This window comes from Metopolophium dirhodum, chromosome 4 (genome assembly GCF_019925205.1).
Source record: "Metopolophium dirhodum isolate CAU chromosome 4, ASM1992520v1, whole genome shotgun sequence".
Taxonomy (NCBI): Eukaryota; Metazoa; Arthropoda; class Insecta; order Hemiptera; family Aphididae; genus Metopolophium; species Metopolophium dirhodum.
The window spans coordinates 10,325,827-10,347,357 of record NC_083563.1 but is presented as its reverse complement, the minus strand read 5'-3'; the positions used below and the strand labels follow the sequence as shown (position 1 = coordinate 10,347,357).

The window sequence follows — 21,531 nt, the reverse complement described above, 5'->3', positions numbered from 1 at the left end:
TCACGATTTAAGATAATATTATACTGGTTACACCACGAACATAATATAATAGTACACATCGAATTGTGATAAGGAGACCGTATAACTGAATCCCTATATCAGCAGCTCGGCTGAACAAAACTAAAACACAGTAACTAACGTTCTTATCAAAATCGACTTTTTTGTATCCTCATTGTCATCTTGTTACGCTGAATTAAACGATATTATTTTCTTTGGATTCGGATGATTATTTATCAATTTACAGCCAAGTAACTACAAGAGTTTATTATATGATAAGCCTGTTAATGTTTAGAATATTGGCTCTCCTGAACAATTTCACAAACTGTAGTTACTGTGTTTTAGTTTTGTTCAGCCGAGCTGTGGAACTGGCATACTAATCATTAGGCATTACTCCCATAGTTACACGAGTGTGGAAAATTAATTTCCTGACGTTTCATCAGCGATCAGCCTTAACTGAAATAACGCCACATCAAAATAATAAACAACTAAAGTATGTCCTAGATTAACCAAACATCATTTTGAATTAAATAGCTTTTCTAAAATGAAAGTTAGAAATGCAGTTCAAGTATGTATATTTTTAATCTAAATAGTTTTATATAAATAAAAAATATTTCATATTTATTTTTATTTTTGTCTTGACTTAAGATTTTTAGTAAGTCTATGGGTATAGGCATGGAATTTTATATAAAAAAAACATTATGAGTGCTTTAAAGATTCTGTGGAAACGGTCAAATTCACATACATCTATAATAATACTCGATAGTCAATAATCATAAGATTTTTCCTGAAGTATTTCTCATTTCTTGTTACAGAATAAAATATAAATATCTACCTTAAAAATTCTTAAATTATAATTTAGTAAACTGAGTAAATGATATTATATAATGTTGTATTGTATAACCTTTTTGACGTTTATTCATATTATATTATAATCGCTATACGTTATTACATTTAAAATCACAAATACCAGAATCATGACAAAATATATACTTTTTCATAACTAAAATATCAAGTTAATTATTAATCATTAGGTATGAAATATATTAAATATTAAACTTAGTAGTTATTAGTTAAGTAGGGAATAACTAATTTAGTACATGCACTACAATACTTAAGCCGTGGTTTCCTACAACCACGCATCCGTGATTGCGTGGTGCGCGATGCGCTATTGCGCGATCAAACTTGCGTGATGCGTGATGCGTGTTGCGTGATGATGTTTTGCTACACAGTGCGTGATTATGAGTGCGTGATGAAAATATTTGTCAGTTGGTGTCCAGTTCTTCGCCAAAATGGACGTGTTGACGCTTTATAATATTTTAGAAGACGAAGCTGACGAAGAACTGTTGCTACTTGCAAATTATTTCAGGGATGAAGAGGACGAAATGTTTATTGAACGAAGTAGAGAAGGATGTTATAATATTTTAGTTGAAAGACGCCTTATAGATAACGAAATTAGATTTCGTGCATATTTTAGGGTATCACTTGAACTATTCAATTATATATTAGATTATATTAAAGATGATATAAAAAGACGTCCAAGTAACAGAGTTAAAAGACCAATATCACCGGAGGAAAAACTCGCTCTCACTCTAAGGTAAGTTAATTATGATATTATAATTATTGAATATTCAGTAATTGAGATTTAAAAAAAAATAGAATATATCATGTTAGTTTTTAACAAACAAGTACATAATTTAATTTATTTAAATATTATTATGATTTGAAAAAAAGTTATTGTTGCAGGAGACATATTACATAAATACTAAAAATGGTTTAAATAACAATATAATAACATGTTGAAATATAGGTACATCATATTATAACACCGGTATTTCATTTTAATTAAAAACAAGATTAACATTTAACAAGATGTATACATACATTTTAATTATTTAAGTATAGTAACATTTACTAAAATGTTACAAAAAATTGCCATCCATATATCTGAAATTGTAGATATTTTGTTATAAACAAACTACACGTTTTACATTAAATACAAAAAAAAAATAAAGAATACAAATATTTCTTAAAATAAAATAAAAACATAACAACCCTTTTAAAATGAAAATAAAACAAAATATAAAAATAATAACACCTAGTTTTAACAAAATATGTAAAAAAAAATTAATAATCATTATTATAATATTGTAAAAAAGCATAACTGGAGTTTGCAGCTGTGGTAGGGCATGAAACACTGCTTGTTGCAGAAGTTGCAGAACTCGAAGAATCTTCTTCGACAAATATTGTCGGAACTATTTGTTTTGATGGAATAGGCGATACCGGTACAATTGGTTCTACGGAAGTTGTATTCGAAGCCTTTTCCTTTATTGCGCGTAATTCCAATTCGGAAATAATATTAAAAACCCTAGTTTTTGCTTCTACGGCCAATTCTGGGGGAAATGTTGCCACTGTCGAAGCCATGCTTTTAAAAAAAATTTGAATTGGATCATTACATAATTCGCCTAGTCTCATCTCTTTTAACGCCGCCAAACGCTCCTCTCGCCCTTTCTTAATTTCCTCAATTATCTTATCCTTTGTTCCAATTTTTTTTGGTTTTTCATACGGTTTTCGAAATCTGTCTGTCAAACTATCACGTATTTCATTTTCCAGTGGTTGATCGACTATCGAATTATCTGTTTCTAATGAAACTTGACCAGAATTATTAGAAAAACAATTTTCTTCTGACTCCGCAGTTTGATTAAAACTTTCATTTTCCATAACCTCTGAATAGTTTAAGTTTTCATTGTAGGCAATGTTCGACTTAGTTCTAGAAATAATTTTATAAATCATAAGATGTTTGAATTTTAAGCAGTAATATAAAAAAAGGTGGATAAGTGGATGTCGCTCTGCTGTACAGTAGGTTACAAGTGGGTCACTGTAATGGATGGTGTTAAATTTGAATTCAATGATATAATATCATTGTATAAGAAAAACGATTCTGAGCGAAAACGGTCAGTCAGCCTATGATTTTCCCAAGTATATTTGATGATATTATTGTGAATAAAGTAATTTAATTATAACCTATTTACGTGGAGCCTTGTTTTAAATTTTCAATCCTTAGCCATAAAAGTTAAAAATTTATAAATTTTTAACCACAAAATAATTAATAAATTATAAATTTCATAAATGTTGTCAACATTTGAACTTTAAATGCTTATAAAAAAAAATTGTGCCTATGTATTTTTAATATTTTTCAAATGCTATTAGAACGATATATCAGGAGCCTTATATTCAATTTTCACGCTTTTTTACCCAACAAATAAAAATTTATTGATATTTATAGAAAAAAAAACTAAAAAAATTGAAAACTGACAATGTCCGTAAACAGCTCAAAAAGAGTCAAAATATTTTCAAAATTTTATGGTGTATAGAAAATGCTAATATAAACATTCAGTGAAATTTTCAAGTATCTACAGTCATTCGTTTTTTAATTACAATAAAATAAGAAAATTGTTACATGAGAAATCGAGTAAATATCAAATGTTGTAAAAATATAAATTTCAGACGCTCATAAAAATTTAATTTAAGTTTCTTGTAGACATTTTTTGTTCATATATTACATTTTCAAATCTTATATTTAAAAAGAAAAATTTTTATGAATTCTCAACTCAAAATAATTTGCTATTTTTCGTGATTTTTCCGTATTTTGTCAAAATTTGAACTTTAAATGCTTATAAATAAAAACTGTGACTAAGGATTTTCAATTTTTTTCATCTGCCTTTGAAACAATAACCTAGGAGCCTTCTATTAAATTTTCAAGCTTTTTTACTCAACAGATAAATTTTTATTGATATTTATAGAAAAAAAAACTAAAAAAATTGAAAACTGACAATGGCCGTAAACAGCTCAAAAAGAGTCAAAATATTTTGTAAATTTTATGGTGTATAGAAAATGCTAATATAAACATTTAGTCAAAATTTCATGTCCCTACGGTCATTTGTTTTAGAGTTACACCAAAAACCAAAATCGATTTTCTCGAAAACAGATTTTGCGTAAAAATTCCCGTTTTTCCTTAATTTTTCTTTTGTTTTTGACGTCGCTTGTGAAAACTACTGGGAAATTTTTACTTTTGACCCCCCAAAGTACCAACTAGATTCACTTTCCTATCAGAAAAGTTACTATTGAAGAAAATCCAAGCACTTTTACTGTCCTAAAAGGTGATGACAGACACAAAAATAAAAAAATAAAAAAAAAAACACACATCATTGTAGAATCAATACATTCATTGCTTCGCTCAGAATCTAAAACACACATCATTGTAAAATCAATACATTCATCGCTTCGCTCAGAATCTAAAACTGGTCGGGGTGGTAGCATTTTTGCATTTTGGGTGGATGTTTAAGATTCTCAGTGAAACGAAGAAGTTATTGGATCTACAATGGTGTGTGTTTTTTTTTCAAATCTCGATATACACTTACTAGTATATATTTAAATTTTAAACTCATAATTTTCATCATTAATATTATGTAAGTTCTAAAATTAATTTGTGTTATTTAATAAAAAATAATCGAATTCAGAAATTATTGAAATATTCTTGTGGTAATTCTGAATTATTTTAAAGTAATACCATTTTATGTATTTGTTTAAATATTAATAAAAATAAAAAAGATACAAAAATATGGATAAAAGGTAAAAATTAATAGACTTTACTACTCGTTGTAGTATTTACTATTTAGTTAAAAAAATAAAATATTTTTATACTACAACAATTAATCTCAAAATAAAATGTTATCTCCGAATTTTATGAAATGTTGATTAAAAATTTAAATACATTTATAATATATATACATATACGTATAAAGTAGCTTAATAATAATAATGGTTTTTACCTTCTTTCATCTTCAATGTTGTTTAAGAAACTTAATGCATCATCGTTATACTTTGATTTTGTCGGAGCTGCTGAACCAGTACCTAATTTACGTTTTTTCATATTTTTTTTGTACGAATCTCTTACTGTACGCCAACGTGTTTTGCAGTCGTTTACTAAAAATAATTTAAATGTATTTACATTTTACAGATTTTTAGCAACCGGAGAGAGTTACAGATCTCTTTCATTTCAGTTCAGAATATCGCACAGCTGGATAAGTACCATTATAAAGGAAGTACTTGTAGCTATTTGTAACCGATTGAAAAATATAACAATGCCAGAACCTACCGAACATAGTTTAAAAAAAGTATCCAATGATTTCTATGAAATGTGGAATTTTCCGAATTGCTGCGGCGCTATTGACGGGAAACACATAAGGATCGTTTGCCCTGATAGCTCTGGATCACTGTATTTTAATTTTAAATCATTTTTTTCCGTTGTTCTATTGGCTTTATGTGATGCGAATAACAAGTTTCTAGTGGTCGACATAGGGTCATATGGAAAAGAAGGAGATGCAGGAATTTTCCCTAAATCAAATTTGGGAAAATTGATTTCAACCGGAAAATTTAAATTTCCAGACCCAGAGTGCTTACCAAATACTGATATAGTCGTGCCTCATGTATTTGTTGGTGATGAAGCGTTTAAATTAACGGAAACAATGATGAGGCCCTATCCTCGAAATCAATCGAAAACAGATCAAACGAAAGCCATTTTTAATTATCGTTTAAGTCGAGCGCGAAGAACAACGGAAAATACGTTTGGAATTATGTGTCAAAATTTTCGAGTATTTTTTACTCCAATTAATATTCTTCCTGAGACAGTAGACAACTTAATAATGGCATCGTGTATTATCCATAATCTATTACGAGATGAACGAATGGTGTGTCCTACAGATTCAACAGAAAAAGATCCCATAACGGACGTACAAACGAACATGATACAATTAAGTGCAATAGGGGGAAATGCAACACATGAAGCTTTTCGAGTCAGGGAAACTTTTAAAGATTATTTTAATAGCAGGATAGGATCAGTGAGCTGGCAGCAAAAACACGTCACACGAACTAATTGAAATAATATTATTGTATACATTGGGCTATTTTTAAAAGTATTTTCTATAATTTCAATTTTGTTTTGTTTTATTTTATTTGGTAATTTTAGAATAAAGTAGAATAAATATTTATTTTTTCTTGTATTCTCTTATAATATTATTTAATTTAAAAATAAACTCCATATTTTCCTTATATTATTTAAAAATGCATTATTTGATTGTGCACTACGCCTCACTAAAAACCCAAGAGTCGCCATATAATATAAATAATATGAAATTCCGAATCTAAATTTGATACAATCATAATAATAAATATTTAAAGAGTTTAATTATATTGGCTATTAATTATTTTAATAATCTTTATCCAATAATACATACCATTTTTTCCTACGAAGTGTGAAATTTCTTTCCAGGCGTTCTCTTTGACTGAATTATCCTTGTAATTTTTGTCGCTTAATTTGTACAAAACAGGATAATTTCGGACACATTCAATAAGCTTTTCGTCGTCTATGGAGTTAAATGATTTTGACTCCATACTTTTTTTGAAAACTAATGAATGATCTAAAATATTTATTGAATTTGGCAATGATTTGCACTTTGTCAATGAATAAGCATGTTTTTAAATGAAATGTATGGAATTGATACTTACCTACTAATTTATAATTTGAGTAATATATGCAGTTATTATAAGCAATAAATATTTAAATACAATTTATATTATATAATAAATAATAATAAATATATTATAATATTATAGAAGGGTATAAAATATTTTCGTCCTCCGCTGCGTGACACGCAAATGTTGCTCTACTAGCGACTGTTGCGCGATTGACGTGCGTGAATCGACAATCGCGCGCGTGAATATTCACGTGCGTGAATTATTGATAAACACAAATATGGTTTTTCATGGTTTCAACTTTTGCGCGATCACGCATCACGCATCGCGCACCACGCAATCAAGCCGTGGTTTCCTACAACCACGCATCCGTGATTGCGTGGTGCGCGATGCGCTATTGCGCGATCAAACTTGCGTGATGCGTGATGCGTGTTGCGTGATGATGTTTTGCTACACAGTGCGTGATTATGAGTGCGTGATGAAAATATTTGTCAGTTGGTGTCCAGTTCTTCGCCAAAATGGACGTGTTGACGCTTTATAATATTTTAGAAGACGAAGCTGACGAAGAACTGTTGCTACTTGCAAATTATTTCAGGGATGAAGAGGACGAAATGTTTATTGAACGAAGTAGAGAAGGATGTTATAATATTTTAGTTGAAAGACGCCTTATAGATAACGAAATTAGATTTCGTGCATATTTTAGGGTATCACTTGAACTATTCAATTATATATTAGATTATATTAAAGATGATATAAAAAGACGTCCAAGTAACAGAGTTAAAAGACCAATATCACCGGAGGAAAAACTCGCTCTCACTCTAAGGTAAGTTAATTATGATATTATAATTATTGAATATTCAGTAATTGAGATTTAAAAAAAAATAGAATATATCATGTTAGTTTTTAACAAACAAGTACATAATTTAATTTATTTAAATATTATTATGATTTGAAAAAAAGTTATTGTTGCAGGAGACATATTACATAAATACTAAAAATGGTTTAAATAACAATATAATAACATGTTGAAATATAGGTACATCATATTATAACACCGGTATTTCATTTTAATTAAAAACAAGATTAACATTTAACAAGATGTATACATACATTTTAATTATTTAAGTATAGTAACATTTACTAAAATGTTACAAAAAATTGCCATCCATATATCTGAAATTGTAGATATTTTGTTATAAACAAACTACACGTTTTACATTAAATACAAAAAAAAAATAAAGAATACAAATATTTCTTAAAATAAAATAAAAACATAACAACCCTTTTAAAATGAAAATAAAACAAAATATAAAAATAATAACACCTAGTTTTAACAAAATATGTAAAAAAAAATTAATAATCATTATTATAATATTGTAAAAAAGCATAACTGGAGTTTGCAGCTGTGGTAGGGCATGAAACACTGCTTGTTGCAGAAGTTGCAGAACTCGAAGAATCTTCTTCGACAAATATTGTCGGAACTATTTGTTTTGATGGAATAGGCGATACCGGTACAATTGGTTCTACGGAAGTTGTATTCGAAGCCTTTTCCTTTATTGCGCGTAATTCCAATTCGGAAATAATATTAAAAACCCTAGTTTTTGCTTCTACGGCCAATTCTGGGGGAAATGTTGCCACTGTCGAAGCCATGCTTTTAAAAAAAATTTGAATTGGATCATTACATAATTCGCCTAGTCTCATCTCTTTTAACGCCGCCAAACGCTCCTCTCGCCCTTTCTTAATTTCCTCAATTATCTTATCCTTTGTTCCAATTTTTTTTGGTTTTTCATACGGTTTTCGAAATCTGTCTGTCAAACTATCACGTATTTCATTTTCCAGTGGTTGATCGACTATCGAATTATCTGTTTCTAATGAAACTTGACCAGAATTATTAGAAAAACAATTTTCTTCTGACTCCGCAGTTTGATTAAAACTTTCATTTTCCATAACCTCTGAATAGTTTAAGTTTTCATTGTAGGCAATGTTCGACTTAGTTCTAGAAATAATTTTATAAATCATAAGATGTTTGAATTTTAAGCAGTAATATAAAAAAAGGTGGATAAGTGGATGTCGCTCTGCTGTACAGTAGGTTACAAGTGGGTCACTGTAATGGATGGTGTTAAATTTGAATTCAATGATATAATATCATTGTATAAGAAAAACGATTCTGAGCGAAAACGGTCAGTCAGCCTATGATTTTCCCAAGTATATTTGATGATATTATTGTGAATAAAGTAATTTAATTATAACCTATTTACGTGGAGCCTTGTTTTAAATTTTCAATCCTTAGCCATAAAAGTTAAAAATTTATAAATTTTTAACCACAAAATAATTAATAAATTATAAATTTCATAAATGTTGTCAACATTTGAACTTTAAATGCTTATAAAAAAAAATTGTGCCTATGTATTTTTAATATTTTTCAAATGCTATTAGAACGATATATCAGGAGCCTTATATTCAATTTTCACGCTTTTTTACCCAACAAATAAAAATTTATTGATATTTATAGAAAAAAAAACTAAAAAAATTGAAAACTGACAATGTCCGTAAACAGCTCAAAAAGAGTCAAAATATTTTCAAAATTTTATGGTGTATAGAAAATGCTAATATAAACATTCAGTGAAATTTTCAAGTATCTACAGTCATTCGTTTTTTAATTACAATAAAATAAGAAAATTGTTACATGAGAAATCGAGTAAATATCAAATGTTGTAAAAATATAAATTTCAGACGCTCATAAAAATTTAATTTAAGTTTCTTGTAGACATTTTTTGTTCATATATTACATTTTCAAATCTTATATTTAAAAAGAAAAATTTTTATGAATTCTCAACTCAAAATAATTTGCTATTTTTCGTGATTTTTCCGTATTTTGTCAAAATTTGAACTTTAAATGCTTATAAATAAAAACTGTGACTAAGGATTTTCAATTTTTTTCATCTGCCTTTGAAACAATAACCTAGGAGCCTTCTATTAAATTTTCAAGCTTTTTTACTCAACAGATAAATTTTTATTGATATTTATAGAAAAAAAAACTAAAAAAATTGAAAACTGACAATGGCCGTAAACAGCTCAAAAAGAGTCAAAATATTTTGTAAATTTTATGGTGTATAGAAAATGCTAATATAAACATTTAGTCAAAATTTCATGTCCCTACGGTCATTTGTTTTAGAGTTACACCAAAAACCAAAATCGATTTTCTCGAAAACAGATTTTGCGTAAAAATTCCCGTTTTTCCTTAATTTTTCTTTTGTTTTTGACGTCGCTTGTGAAAACTACTGGGAAATTTTTACTTTTGACCCCCCAAAGTACCAACTAGATTCACTTTCCTATCAGAAAAGTTACTATTGAAGAAAATCCAAGCACTTTTACTGTCCTAAAAGGTGATGACAGACACAAAAATAAAAAAATAAAAAAAAAAACACACATCATTGTAGAATCAATACATTCATTGCTTCGCTCAGAATCTAAAACACACATCATTGTAAAATCAATACATTCATCGCTTCGCTCAGAATCTAAAACTGGTCGGGGTGGTAGCATTTTTGCATTTTGGGTGGATGTTTAAGATTCTCAGTGAAACGAAGAAGTTATTGGATCTACAATGGTGTGTGTTTTTTTTTCAAATCTCGATATACACTTACTAGTATATATTTAAATTTTAAACTCATAATTTTCATCATTAATATTATGTAAGTTCTAAAATTAATTTGTGTTATTTAATAAAAAATAATCGAATTCAGAAATTATTGAAATATTCTTGTGGTAATTCTGAATTATTTTAAAGTAATACCATTTTATGTATTTGTTTAAATATTAATAAAAATAAAAAAGATACAAAAATATGGATAAAAGGTAAAAATTAATAGACTTTACTACTCGTTGTAGTATTTACTATTTAGTTAAAAAAATAAAATATTTTTATACTACAACAATTAATCTCAAAATAAAATGTTATCTCCGAATTTTATGAAATGTTGATTAAAAATTTAAATACATTTATAATATATATACATATACGTATAAAGTAGCTTAATAATAATAATGGTTTTTACCTTCTTTCATCTTCAATGTTGTTTAAGAAACTTAATGCATCATCGTTATACTTTGATTTTGTCGGAGCTGCTGAACCAGTACCTAATTTACGTTTTTTCATATTTTTTTTGTACGAATCTCTTACTGTACGCCAACGTGTTTTGCAGTCGTTTACTAAAAATAATTTAAATGTATTTACATTTTACAGATTTTTAGCAACCGGAGAGAGTTACAGATCTCTTTCATTTCAGTTCAGAATATCGCACAGCTGGATAAGTACCATTATAAAGGAAGTACTTGTAGCTATTTGTAACCGATTGAAAAATATAACAATGCCAGAACCTACCGAACATAGTTTAAAAAAAGTATCCAATGATTTCTATGAAATGTGGAATTTTCCGAATTGCTGCGGCGCTATTGACGGGAAACACATAAGGATCGTTTGCCCTGATAGCTCTGGATCACTGTATTTTAATTTTAAATCATTTTTTTCCGTTGTTCTATTGGCTTTATGTGATGCGAATAACAAGTTTCTAGTGGTCGACATAGGGTCATATGGAAAAGAAGGAGATGCAGGAATTTTCCCTAAATCAAATTTGGGAAAATTGATTTCAACCGGAAAATTTAAATTTCCAGACCCAGAGTGCTTACCAAATACTGATATAGTCGTGCCTCATGTATTTGTTGGTGATGAAGCGTTTAAATTAACGGAAACAATGATGAGGCCCTATCCTCGAAATCAATCGAAAACAGATCAAACGAAAGCCATTTTTAATTATCGTTTAAGTCGAGCGCGAAGAACAACGGAAAATACGTTTGGAATTATGTGTCAAAATTTTCGAGTATTTTTTACTCCAATTAATATTCTTCCTGAGACAGTAGACAACTTAATAATGGCATCGTGTATTATCCATAATCTATTACGAGATGAACGAATGGTGTGTCCTACAGATTCAACAGAAAAAGATCCCATAACGGACGTACAAACGAACATGATACAATTAAGTGCAATAGGGGGAAATGCAACACATGAAGCTTTTCGAGTCAGGGAAACTTTTAAAGATTATTTTAATAGCAGGATAGGATCAGTGAGCTGGCAGCAAAAACACGTCACACGAACTAATTGAAATAATATTATTGTATACATTGGGCTATTTTTAAAAGTATTTTCTATAATTTCAATTTTGTTTTGTTTTATTTTATTTGGTAATTTTAGAATAAAGTAGAATAAATATTTATTTTTTCTTGTATTCTCTTATAATATTATTTAATTTAAAAATAAACTCCATATTTTCCTTATATTATTTAAAAATGCATTATTTGATTGTGCACTACGCCTCACTAAAAACCCAAGAGTCGCCATATAATATAAATAATATGAAATTCCGAATCTAAATTTGATACAATCATAATAATAAATATTTAAAGAGTTTAATTATATTGGCTATTAATTATTTTAATAATCTTTATCCAATAATACATACCATTTTTTCCTACGAAGTGTGAAATTTCTTTCCAGGCGTTCTCTTTGACTGAATTATCCTTGTAATTTTTGTCGCTTAATTTGTACAAAACAGGATAATTTCGGACACATTCAATAAGCTTTTCGTCGTCTATGGAGTTAAATGATTTTGACTCCATACTTTTTTTGAAAACTAATGAATGATCTAAAATATTTATTGAATTTGGCAATGATTTGCACTTTGTCAATGAATAAGCATGTTTTTAAATGAAATGTATGGAATTGATACTTACCTACTAATTTATAATTTGAGTAATATATGCAGTTATTATAAGCAATAAATATTTAAATACAATTTATATTATATAATAAATAATAATAAATATATTATAATATTATAGAAGGGTATAAAATATTTTCGTCCTCCGCTGCGTGACACGCAAATGTTGCTCTACTAGCGACTGTTGCGCGATTGACGTGCGTGAATCGACAATCGCGCGCGTGAATATTCACGTGCGTGAATTATTGATAAACACAAATATGGTTTTTCATGGTTTCAACTTTTGCGCGATCACGCATCACGCATCGCGCACCACGCAATCAAGCCGTGGTTTCCTACAACCACGCATCCGTGATTGCGTGGTGCGCGATGCGCTATTGCGCGATCAAACTTGCGTGATGCGTGATGCGTGTTGCGTGATGATGTTTTGCTACACAGTGCGTGATTATGAGTGCGTGATGAAAATATTTGTCAGTTGGTGTCCAGTTCTTCGCCAAAATGGACGTGTTGACGCTTTATAATATTTTAGAAGACGAAGCTGACGAAGAACTGTTGCTACTTGCAAATTATTTCAGGGATGAAGAGGACGAAATGTTTATTGAACGAAGTAGAGAAGGATGTTATAATATTTTAGTTGAAAGACGCCTTATAGATAACGAAATTAGATTTCGTGCATATTTTAGGGTATCACTTGAACTATTCAATTATATATTAGATTATATTAAAGATGATATAAAAAGACGTCCAAGTAACAGAGTTAAAAGACCAATATCACCGGAGGAAAAACTCGCTCTCACTCTAAGGTAAGTTAATTATGATATTATAATTATTGAATATTCAGTAATTGAGATTTAAAAAAAAATAGAATATATCATGTTAGTTTTTAACAAACAAGTACATAATTTAATTTATTTAAATATTATTATGATTTGAAAAAAAGTTATTGTTGCAGGAGACATATTACATAAATACTAAAAATGGTTTAAATAACAATATAATAACATGTTGAAATATAGGTACATCATATTATAACACCGGTATTTCATTTTAATTAAAAACAAGATTAACATTTAACAAGATGTATACATACATTTTAATTATTTAAGTATAGTAACATTTACTAAAATGTTACAAAAAATTGCCATCCATATATCTGAAATTGTAGATATTTTGTTATAAACAAACTACACGTTTTACATTAAATACAAAAAAAAAATAAAGAATACAAATATTTCTTAAAATAAAATAAAAACATAACAACCCTTTTAAAATGAAAATAAAACAAAATATAAAAATAATAACACCTAGTTTTAACAAAATATGTAAAAAAAAATTAATAATCATTATTATAATATTGTAAAAAAGCATAACTGGAGTTTGCAGCTGTGGTAGGGCATGAAACACTGCTTGTTGCAGAAGTTGCAGAACTCGAAGAATCTTCTTCGACAAATATTGTCGGAACTATTTGTTTTGATGGAATAGGCGATACCGGTACAATTGGTTCTACGGAAGTTGTATTCGAAGCCTTTTCCTTTATTGCGCGTAATTCCAATTCGGAAATAATATTAAAAACCCTAGTTTTTGCTTCTACGGCCAATTCTGGGGGAAATGTTGCCACTGTCGAAGCCATGCTTTTAAAAAAAATTTGAATTGGATCATTACATAATTCGCCTAGTCTCATCTCTTTTAACGCCGCCAAACGCTCCTCTCGCCCTTTCTTAATTTCCTCAATTATCTTATCCTTTGTTCCAATTTTTTTTGGTTTTTCATACGGTTTTCGAAATCTGTCTGTCAAACTATCACGTATTTCATTTTCCAGTGGTTGATCGACTATCGAATTATCTGTTTCTAATGAAACTTGACCAGAATTATTAGAAAAACAATTTTCTTCTGACTCCGCAGTTTGATTAAAACTTTCATTTTCCATAACCTCTGAATAGTTTAAGTTTTCATTGTAGGCAATGTTCGACTTAGTTCTAGAAATAATTTTATAAATCATAAGATGTTTGAATTTTAAGCAGTAATATAAAAAAAGGTGGATAAGTGGATGTCGCTCTGCTGTACAGTAGGTTACAAGTGGGTCACTGTAATGGATGGTGTTAAATTTGAATTCAATGATATAATATCATTGTATAAGAAAAACGATTCTGAGCGAAAACGGTCAGTCAGCCTATGATTTTCCCAAGTATATTTGATGATATTATTGTGAATAAAGTAATTTAATTATAACCTATTTACGTGGAGCCTTGTTTTAAATTTTCAATCCTTAGCCATAAAAGTTAAAAATTTATAAATTTTTAACCACAAAATAATTAATAAATTATAAATTTCATAAATGTTGTCAACATTTGAACTTTAAATGCTTATAAAAAAAAATTGTGCCTATGTATTTTTAATATTTTTCAAATGCTATTAGAACGATATATCAGGAGCCTTATATTCAATTTTCACGCTTTTTTACCCAACAAATAAAAATTTATTGATATTTATAGAAAAAAAAACTAAAAAAATTGAAAACTGACAATGTCCGTAAACAGCTCAAAAAGAGTCAAAATATTTTCAAAATTTTATGGTGTATAGAAAATGCTAATATAAACATTCAGTGAAATTTTCAAGTATCTACAGTCATTCGTTTTTTAATTACAATAAAATAAGAAAATTGTTACATGAGAAATCGAGTAAATATCAAATGTTGTAAAAATATAAATTTCAGACGCTCATAAAAATTTAATTTAAGTTTCTTGTAGACATTTTTTGTTCATATATTACATTTTCAAATCTTATATTTAAAAAGAAAAATTTTTATGAATTCTCAACTCAAAATAATTTGCTATTTTTCGTGATTTTTCCGTATTTTGTCAAAATTTGAACTTTAAATGCTTATAAATAAAAACTGTGACTAAGGATTTTCAATTTTTTTCATCTGCCTTTGAAACAATAACCTAGGAGCCTTCTATTAAATTTTCAAGCTTTTTTACTCAACAGATAAATTTTTATTGATATTTATAGAAAAAAAAACTAAAAAAATTGAAAACTGACAATGGCCGTAAACAGCTCAAAAAGAGTCAAAATATTTTGTAAATTTTATGGTGTATAGAAAATGCTAATATAAACATTTAGTCAAAATTTCATGTCCCTACGGTCATTTGTTTTAGAGTTACACCAAAAACCAAAATCGATTTTCTCGAAAACAGATTTTGCGTAAAAATTCCCGTTTTTCCTTAATTTTTCTTTTGTTTTTGACGTCGCTTGTGAAAACTACTGGGAAATTTTTACTTTTGACCCCCCAAAGTACCAACTAGATTCACTTTCCTATCAGAAAAGTTACTATTGAAGAAAATCCAAGCACTTTTACTGTCCTAAAAGGTGATGACAGACACAAAAATAAAAAAATAAAAAAAAAAACACACATCATTGTAGAATCAATACATTCATTGCTTCGCTCAGAATCTAAAACACACATCATTGTAAAATCAATACATTCATCGCTTCGCTCAGAATCTAAAACTGGTCGGGGTGGTAGCATTTTTGCATTTTGGGTGGATGTTTAAGATTCTCAGTGAAACGAAGAAGTTATTGGATCTACAATGGTGTGTGTTTTTTTTTCAAATCTCGATATACACTTACTAGTATATATTTAAATTTTAAACTCATAATTTTCATCATTAATATTATGTAAGTTCTAAAATTAATTTGTGTTATTTAATAAAAAATAATCGAATTCAGAAATTATTGAAATATTCTTGTGGTAATTCTGAATTATTTTAAAGTAATACCATTTTATGTATTTGTTTAAATATTAATAAAAATAAAAAAGATACAAAAATATGGATAAAAGGTAAAAATTAATAGACTTTACTACTCGTTGTAGTATTTACTATTTAGTTAAAAAAATAAAATATTTTTATACTACAACAATTAATCTCAAAATAAAATGTTATCTCCGAATTTTATGAAATGTTGATTAAAAATTTAAATACATTTATAATATATATACATATACGTATAAAGTAGCTTAATAATAATAATGGTTTTTACCTTCTTTCATCTTCAATGTTGTTTAAGAAACTTAATGCATCATCGTTATACTTTGATTTTGTCGGAGCTGCTGAACCAGTACCTAATTTACGTTTTTTCATATTTTTTTTGTACGAATCTCTTACTGTACGCCAACGTGTTTTGCAGTCGTTTACTAAAAATAATTTAAATGTATTTACATTTTACAGATTTTTAGCAACCGGAGAGAGTTACAGATCTCTTTCATTTCAGTTCAGAATATCGCACAGCTGGATAAGTACCATTATAAAGGAAGTACTTGTAGCTATTTGTAACCGATTGAAAAATATAACAATGCCAGAACCTACCGAACATAGTTTAAAAAAAGTATCCAATGATTTCTATGAAATGTGGAATTTTCCGAATTGCTGCGGCGCTATTGACGGGAAACACATAAGGATCGTTTGCCCTGATAGCTCTGGATCACTGTATTTTAATTTTAAATCATTTTTTTCCGTTGTTCTATTGGCTTTATGTGATGCGAATAACAAGTTTCTAGTGGTCGACATAGGGTCATATGGAAAAGAAGGAGATGCAGGAATTTTCCCTAAATCAAATTTGGGAAAATTGATTTCAACCGGAAAATTTAAATTTCCAGACCCAGAGTGCTTACCAAATACTGATATAGTCGTGCCTCATGTATTTGTTGGTGATGAAGCGTTTAAATTAACGGAAACAATGATGAGGCCCTATCCTCGAAATCAATCGAAAACAGATCAAACGAAAGCCATTTTTAATTATCGTTTAAGTCGAGCGCGAAGAACAACGGAAAATACGTTTGGAATTATGTGTCAAAATTTTCGAGTATTTTTTACTCCAATTAATATTCTTCCTGAGACAGTAGACAACTTAATAATGGCATCGTGTATTATCCATAATCTATTACGAGATGAACGAATGGTGTGTCCTACAGATTCAACAGAAAAAGATCCCATAACGGACGTACAAACGAACATGATACAATTAAGTGCAATAGGGGGAAATGCAACACATGAAGCTTTTCGAGTCAGGGAAACTTTTAAAGATTATTTTAATAGCAGGATAGGATCAGTGAGCTGGCAGCAAAAACACGTCACACGAACTAATTGAAATAATATTATTGTATACATTGGGCTATTTTTAAAAGTATTTTCTATAATTTCAATTTTGTTTTGTTTTATTTTATTTGGTAATTTTAGAATAAAGTAGAATAAATATTTATTTTTTCTTGTATTCTCTTATAATATTATTTAATTTAAAAATAAACTCCATATTTTCCTTATATTATTTAAAAATGCATTATTTGATTGTGCACTACGCCTCACTAAAAACCCAAGAGTCGCCATATAATATAAATAATATGAAATTCCGAATCTAAATTTGATACAATCATAATAATAAATATTTAAAGAGTTTAATTATATTGGCTATTAATTATTTTAATAATCTTTATCCAATAATACATACCATTTTTTCCTACGAAGTGTGAAATTTCTTTCCAGGCGTTCTCTTTGACTGAATTATCCTTGTAATTTTTGTCGCTTAATTTGTACAAAACAGGATAATTTCGGACACATTCAATAAGCTTTTCGTCGTCTATGGAGTTAAATGATTTTGACTCCATACTTTTTTTGAAAACTAATGAATGATCTAAAATATTTATTGAATTTGGCAATGATTTGCACTTTGTCAATGAATAAGCATGTTTTTAAATGAAATGTATGGAATTGATACTTACCTACTAATTTATAATTTGAGTAATATATGCAGTTATTATAAGCAATAAATATTTAAATACAATTTATATTATATAATAAATAATAATAAATATATTATAATATTATAGAAGGGTATAAAATATTTTCGTCCTCCGCTGCGTGACACGCAAATGTTGCTCTACTAGCGACTGTTGCGCGATTGACGTGCGTGAATCGACAATCGCGCGCGTGAATATTCACGTGCGTGAATTATTGATAAACACAAATATGGTTTTTCATGGTTTCAACTTTTGCGCGATCACGCATCACGCATCGCGCACCACGCAATCACGGATGCGTGGTTGTAGGAAACCACGGCTTCACGGATGCGTGGTTGTAGGAAACCACGGCTTTATACGAGTATACGACCGTTGCCATAGTACAGTACGGTTTGGATTGTTGAGTTTCCACATAAATGTAGCTAGATGGCGTCAGTCGGTAGTTCCACGGCTGATTTGGAGACTCAGTTTGACGGTCTTGAAAAATGCATAATATCATAGGCCGATGTTCAACCTGTATATCTTAAATTGTGATTCTCATCTATCATGATTGGATCACGATTAAAAATATTATGGTTGCCTAACGAGCATTGAATTATTGTCGTCCTCAAAATAGGACGTATTCAGTGTTGGGTAGTAACGGAACGCGTTATCGTAACGGCGTTACTTTGCTAGTAACACGTTATGTAATTTCATTAGAAATTAGAATTATTCCCAAGTAACGAAAGTGTAATGGAAATTATTTTTGAAAAGTAATATCTATAGAATAACGCGTTACAGTTTCGAATTATTAAGTACCTACACCTGCCTATTGCGAATTCAAAAAAAAAATCGTTGTCTATAATGCGGGTATTATAATATTATGTCTACCAATCTAATATTTATATACATTTAATTTTAAATCGCCACATTTCAGTTTTCGATGGTTTTGACATTTGACATGTCGAATTGCACCTAAATCACGAAACAGTTTATTACATTTATTATTTAATTTGATTCCTTTAAATAGGTTTCTTATGAATAGCTTGTGTGGAAGACTAAGTTTTATACGATCCTATAAACTATTCCGGTTTTATAAAGAATTTGTATGTTCAATTTGGCTGCAGAAGATAATTGCCAAGAAATTAAATTTTTTTTTTCTGAAACGAGAAAGTAATGAGTTTCTTTTCTATTTGAAAAGTAAAGTAATTTCGTTACAATTTTATTTTAGTAACGAGTAAAGTAACTTAATTACTTTTCAAAAGTAACTTACCCAACACTGGGCGTATTGGACTTGGATTTTCGAAACTATATTTCTAAGCCATTTAATACGATTTTGAATATGACCAAGTTACACAAGATTTCGTTATTTTTATTATGTTTATTTTAAGCAACGAAAATGCTGTAGGAAATCAAATCACACCACTACAATGTGTGAGAGTTTTTCCTGTAAAGCGCGTTTTGGGTAAAAAGTCACGCATTTTATTTTTGGTCGGCGGTGCTGTAGACAGCCTGGACCCGCATACGATCACAGAATAAATACAATCATACTCACATAGTCACACTAATCAGTAATCATCATTGACGACTAACACAAATGCCATGGGCGGCGGCAACGAAATTGCATATTGCCTAAATATCGCGCCTTATTAAGAAGACACACGAGCAGGCCCCTTAATAAAATATAACATTATTTTTACGGATAGAGAGCGCACTCTGTTAGTTTCTCAACTGATTCTGAGAGTAATATCAATTTTCATGTGATATCGCTTATGACATGGCCCGTCGGGCAACCGTTATATTTTTAATCGTGATCTGGATGCATAGTAACGTAGACCTATAAACATAAACTAATGGACAGCGCTTAGAGAGAGAAGTCAGGGGTACGATATAGAGTGAGCGACACGATTTAAGATACATATACCTTAAATAAATAAATATATATATATATATATGGTGAGAGAGAAATGAAATAAAGTAGTAAAATGTATACAGTTCCTTATGCGGGCTCCTTCACACAGTGGATATTTTAAGAAATTATCACTGGGCGACATAAAAAAAAAATTCACGCTATCAAAATCAACATATTATGAGCTTATAAAAAACTTTTCAGTATTAAATATTATAGAAAACATTACCTATATCTAACAATACCATCAAAACTCACAGCACATAAATAATTACAAACAACTTATGAGTTAGGCATGGACGTAAATAGAGGGGGGCTTAGGAGGGCTTAGCCCACCCTGAGCCATCTCAAGTCCTCCCTAAAATATTTTAATATTTAGGTTATCTTTATTAATAATAATTTATAAAATGTATATAAATTATAACCTATGGTAATACCTATAAATATAATAAAAGTAATAATAATATGTAGATAAGTTTTCGTATGATCAGTTGATGGCTATTATTAACGGCCCACCGCCCAAACTATCAATTTATATATATACTAGCTCTAAGTGAAACTCTGGGAGAGTTGGACTCGCTGAGAGTGGGTACCAATTTTGGAGACAATGTCGTTGGAATTATAAAAGTCACAACGGCTGTAGGACGAAAGTTTAGGATTTGTGATAAGGATTAGTGATATGGATTGGAGATGAGGCTTGGCGCTTTGGCGGGAATATTTAAAAGTTCGAGCGTCTAACAATCCGTCACGAACGTTGTAAATGGATAGTCTATATACGATCTCCTGGATAATCTCTCGTTTCTCCGCTGATTTTGGTTGTTAAAATTGTTAAAAAGTGTAGAGTCGATAGGTTTATTTGATTGTCTAGCTATCAGTCATAAAATCACATAGGTAGGCGATCCGACTGCGTCGGATCGCGGACTATATGCGAAGCGTGTGTCACCAGGTATGCAATCCACCTGCGGTGGCGTTAGTGGCGTAGATAGGTGAATAATCGAAAAAATAGTTGTACCCCTTGACCGTGTTAGTTGTAAGTGAGTACCGATTTTGGAGACACATTCGAATTATAAATGTAGCACTTATACATATAGAAGGTGATAAGAATTTCTGATATGGCCTGGCTCTTTGGCGGTCTCGTTTCGAAGGTGGGAACGTTTGAAAGTCGAGATTCAGTGTCTAGAAATCTCCCATGTCCCATGAAAACCGGCAATTCAATGATGATACTATCCCCCAGCGTATGTCCGGTGCTTTTTTTGTACGTGTAAGAAAATGTTAATTCGAAAACCTGCATGTTAGAGTGTCCAGCAAATCAGTCATTACCCATCTAAGACAAAACAAAAATAAGCAATCCACCTGTGGCGGATAGAGTGGTATGTGCCGTCGCATGTCCGGTGCTCTTTCTTATGTAAAAAGTGTAAAGTCAAAACCCGAGTTGGATTGTCTAGCAAGTCAGTCATCTCAAGTCAAAATCGATTAACATCAAATTAGCCACCTAGGTAGGCAATCCGAATTCGTCGGATCGCGGACAATGTGCTACAGCA

General features: G+C 29.6%; 5 protein-coding genes across 5 annotated transcripts; 2 read left to right on the top strand and 3 right to left on the bottom strand.

Moving 5' to 3' along the window:
• Positions 1-1,023: 1,023 nt before the first annotated feature.
• LOC132943288 (uncharacterized) lies at positions 1,024-6,300 on the top strand. The gene is made up of 2 exons (XM_061012220.1): positions 1,024-1,594; positions 5,018-6,300. The coding sequence occupies exons 1-2, from the start codon at positions 1,290-1,292 to the stop codon at positions 5,934-5,936; spliced, it is 1,224 nt and encodes a 407-aa protein (XP_060868203.1). The 5' UTR covers positions 1,024-1,289; the 3' UTR covers positions 5,937-6,300.
• Positions 1,982-6,450, bottom strand: LOC132943291 (uncharacterized). Its single transcript, XM_061012224.1, has 3 exons — positions 6,294-6,450; positions 4,830-4,983; positions 1,982-2,767 (listed from the first exon to the last, which is right to left on the bottom strand). The coding sequence occupies exons 1-3, from the start codon at positions 6,448-6,450 to the stop codon at positions 2,125-2,127; spliced, it is 954 nt and encodes a 317-aa protein (XP_060868207.1). The 3' UTR covers positions 1,982-2,124.
• A 1,291-nt stretch (positions 6,451-7,741) lies between these two features.
• On the bottom strand, positions 7,742-12,210 carry LOC132943292 (uncharacterized). The gene is made up of 3 exons (XM_061012225.1): positions 12,054-12,210; positions 10,590-10,743; positions 7,742-8,527 (listed from the first exon to the last, which is right to left on the bottom strand). Exons 1-3 carry the CDS (start codon positions 12,208-12,210, stop codon positions 7,885-7,887), a joined length of 954 nt encoding a protein of 317 aa, XP_060868208.1. The 3' UTR covers positions 7,742-7,884.
• A 459-nt stretch (positions 12,211-12,669) lies between these two features.
• LOC132943289 (uncharacterized) lies at positions 12,670-17,820 on the top strand. Its single transcript, XM_061012221.1, has 2 exons — positions 12,670-13,114; positions 16,538-17,820. The coding sequence occupies exons 1-2, from the start codon at positions 12,810-12,812 to the stop codon at positions 17,454-17,456; spliced, it is 1,224 nt and encodes a 407-aa protein (XP_060868204.1). The 5' UTR covers positions 12,670-12,809; the 3' UTR covers positions 17,457-17,820.
• Positions 13,502-17,970, bottom strand: LOC132943290 (uncharacterized). Its single transcript, XM_061012222.1, has 3 exons — positions 17,814-17,970; positions 16,350-16,503; positions 13,502-14,287 (listed from the first exon to the last, which is right to left on the bottom strand). Exons 1-3 carry the CDS (start codon positions 17,968-17,970, stop codon positions 13,645-13,647), a joined length of 954 nt encoding a protein of 317 aa, XP_060868205.1. The 3' UTR covers positions 13,502-13,644.
• Between the last annotated feature and the right edge of the window lie 3,561 nt (positions 17,971-21,531).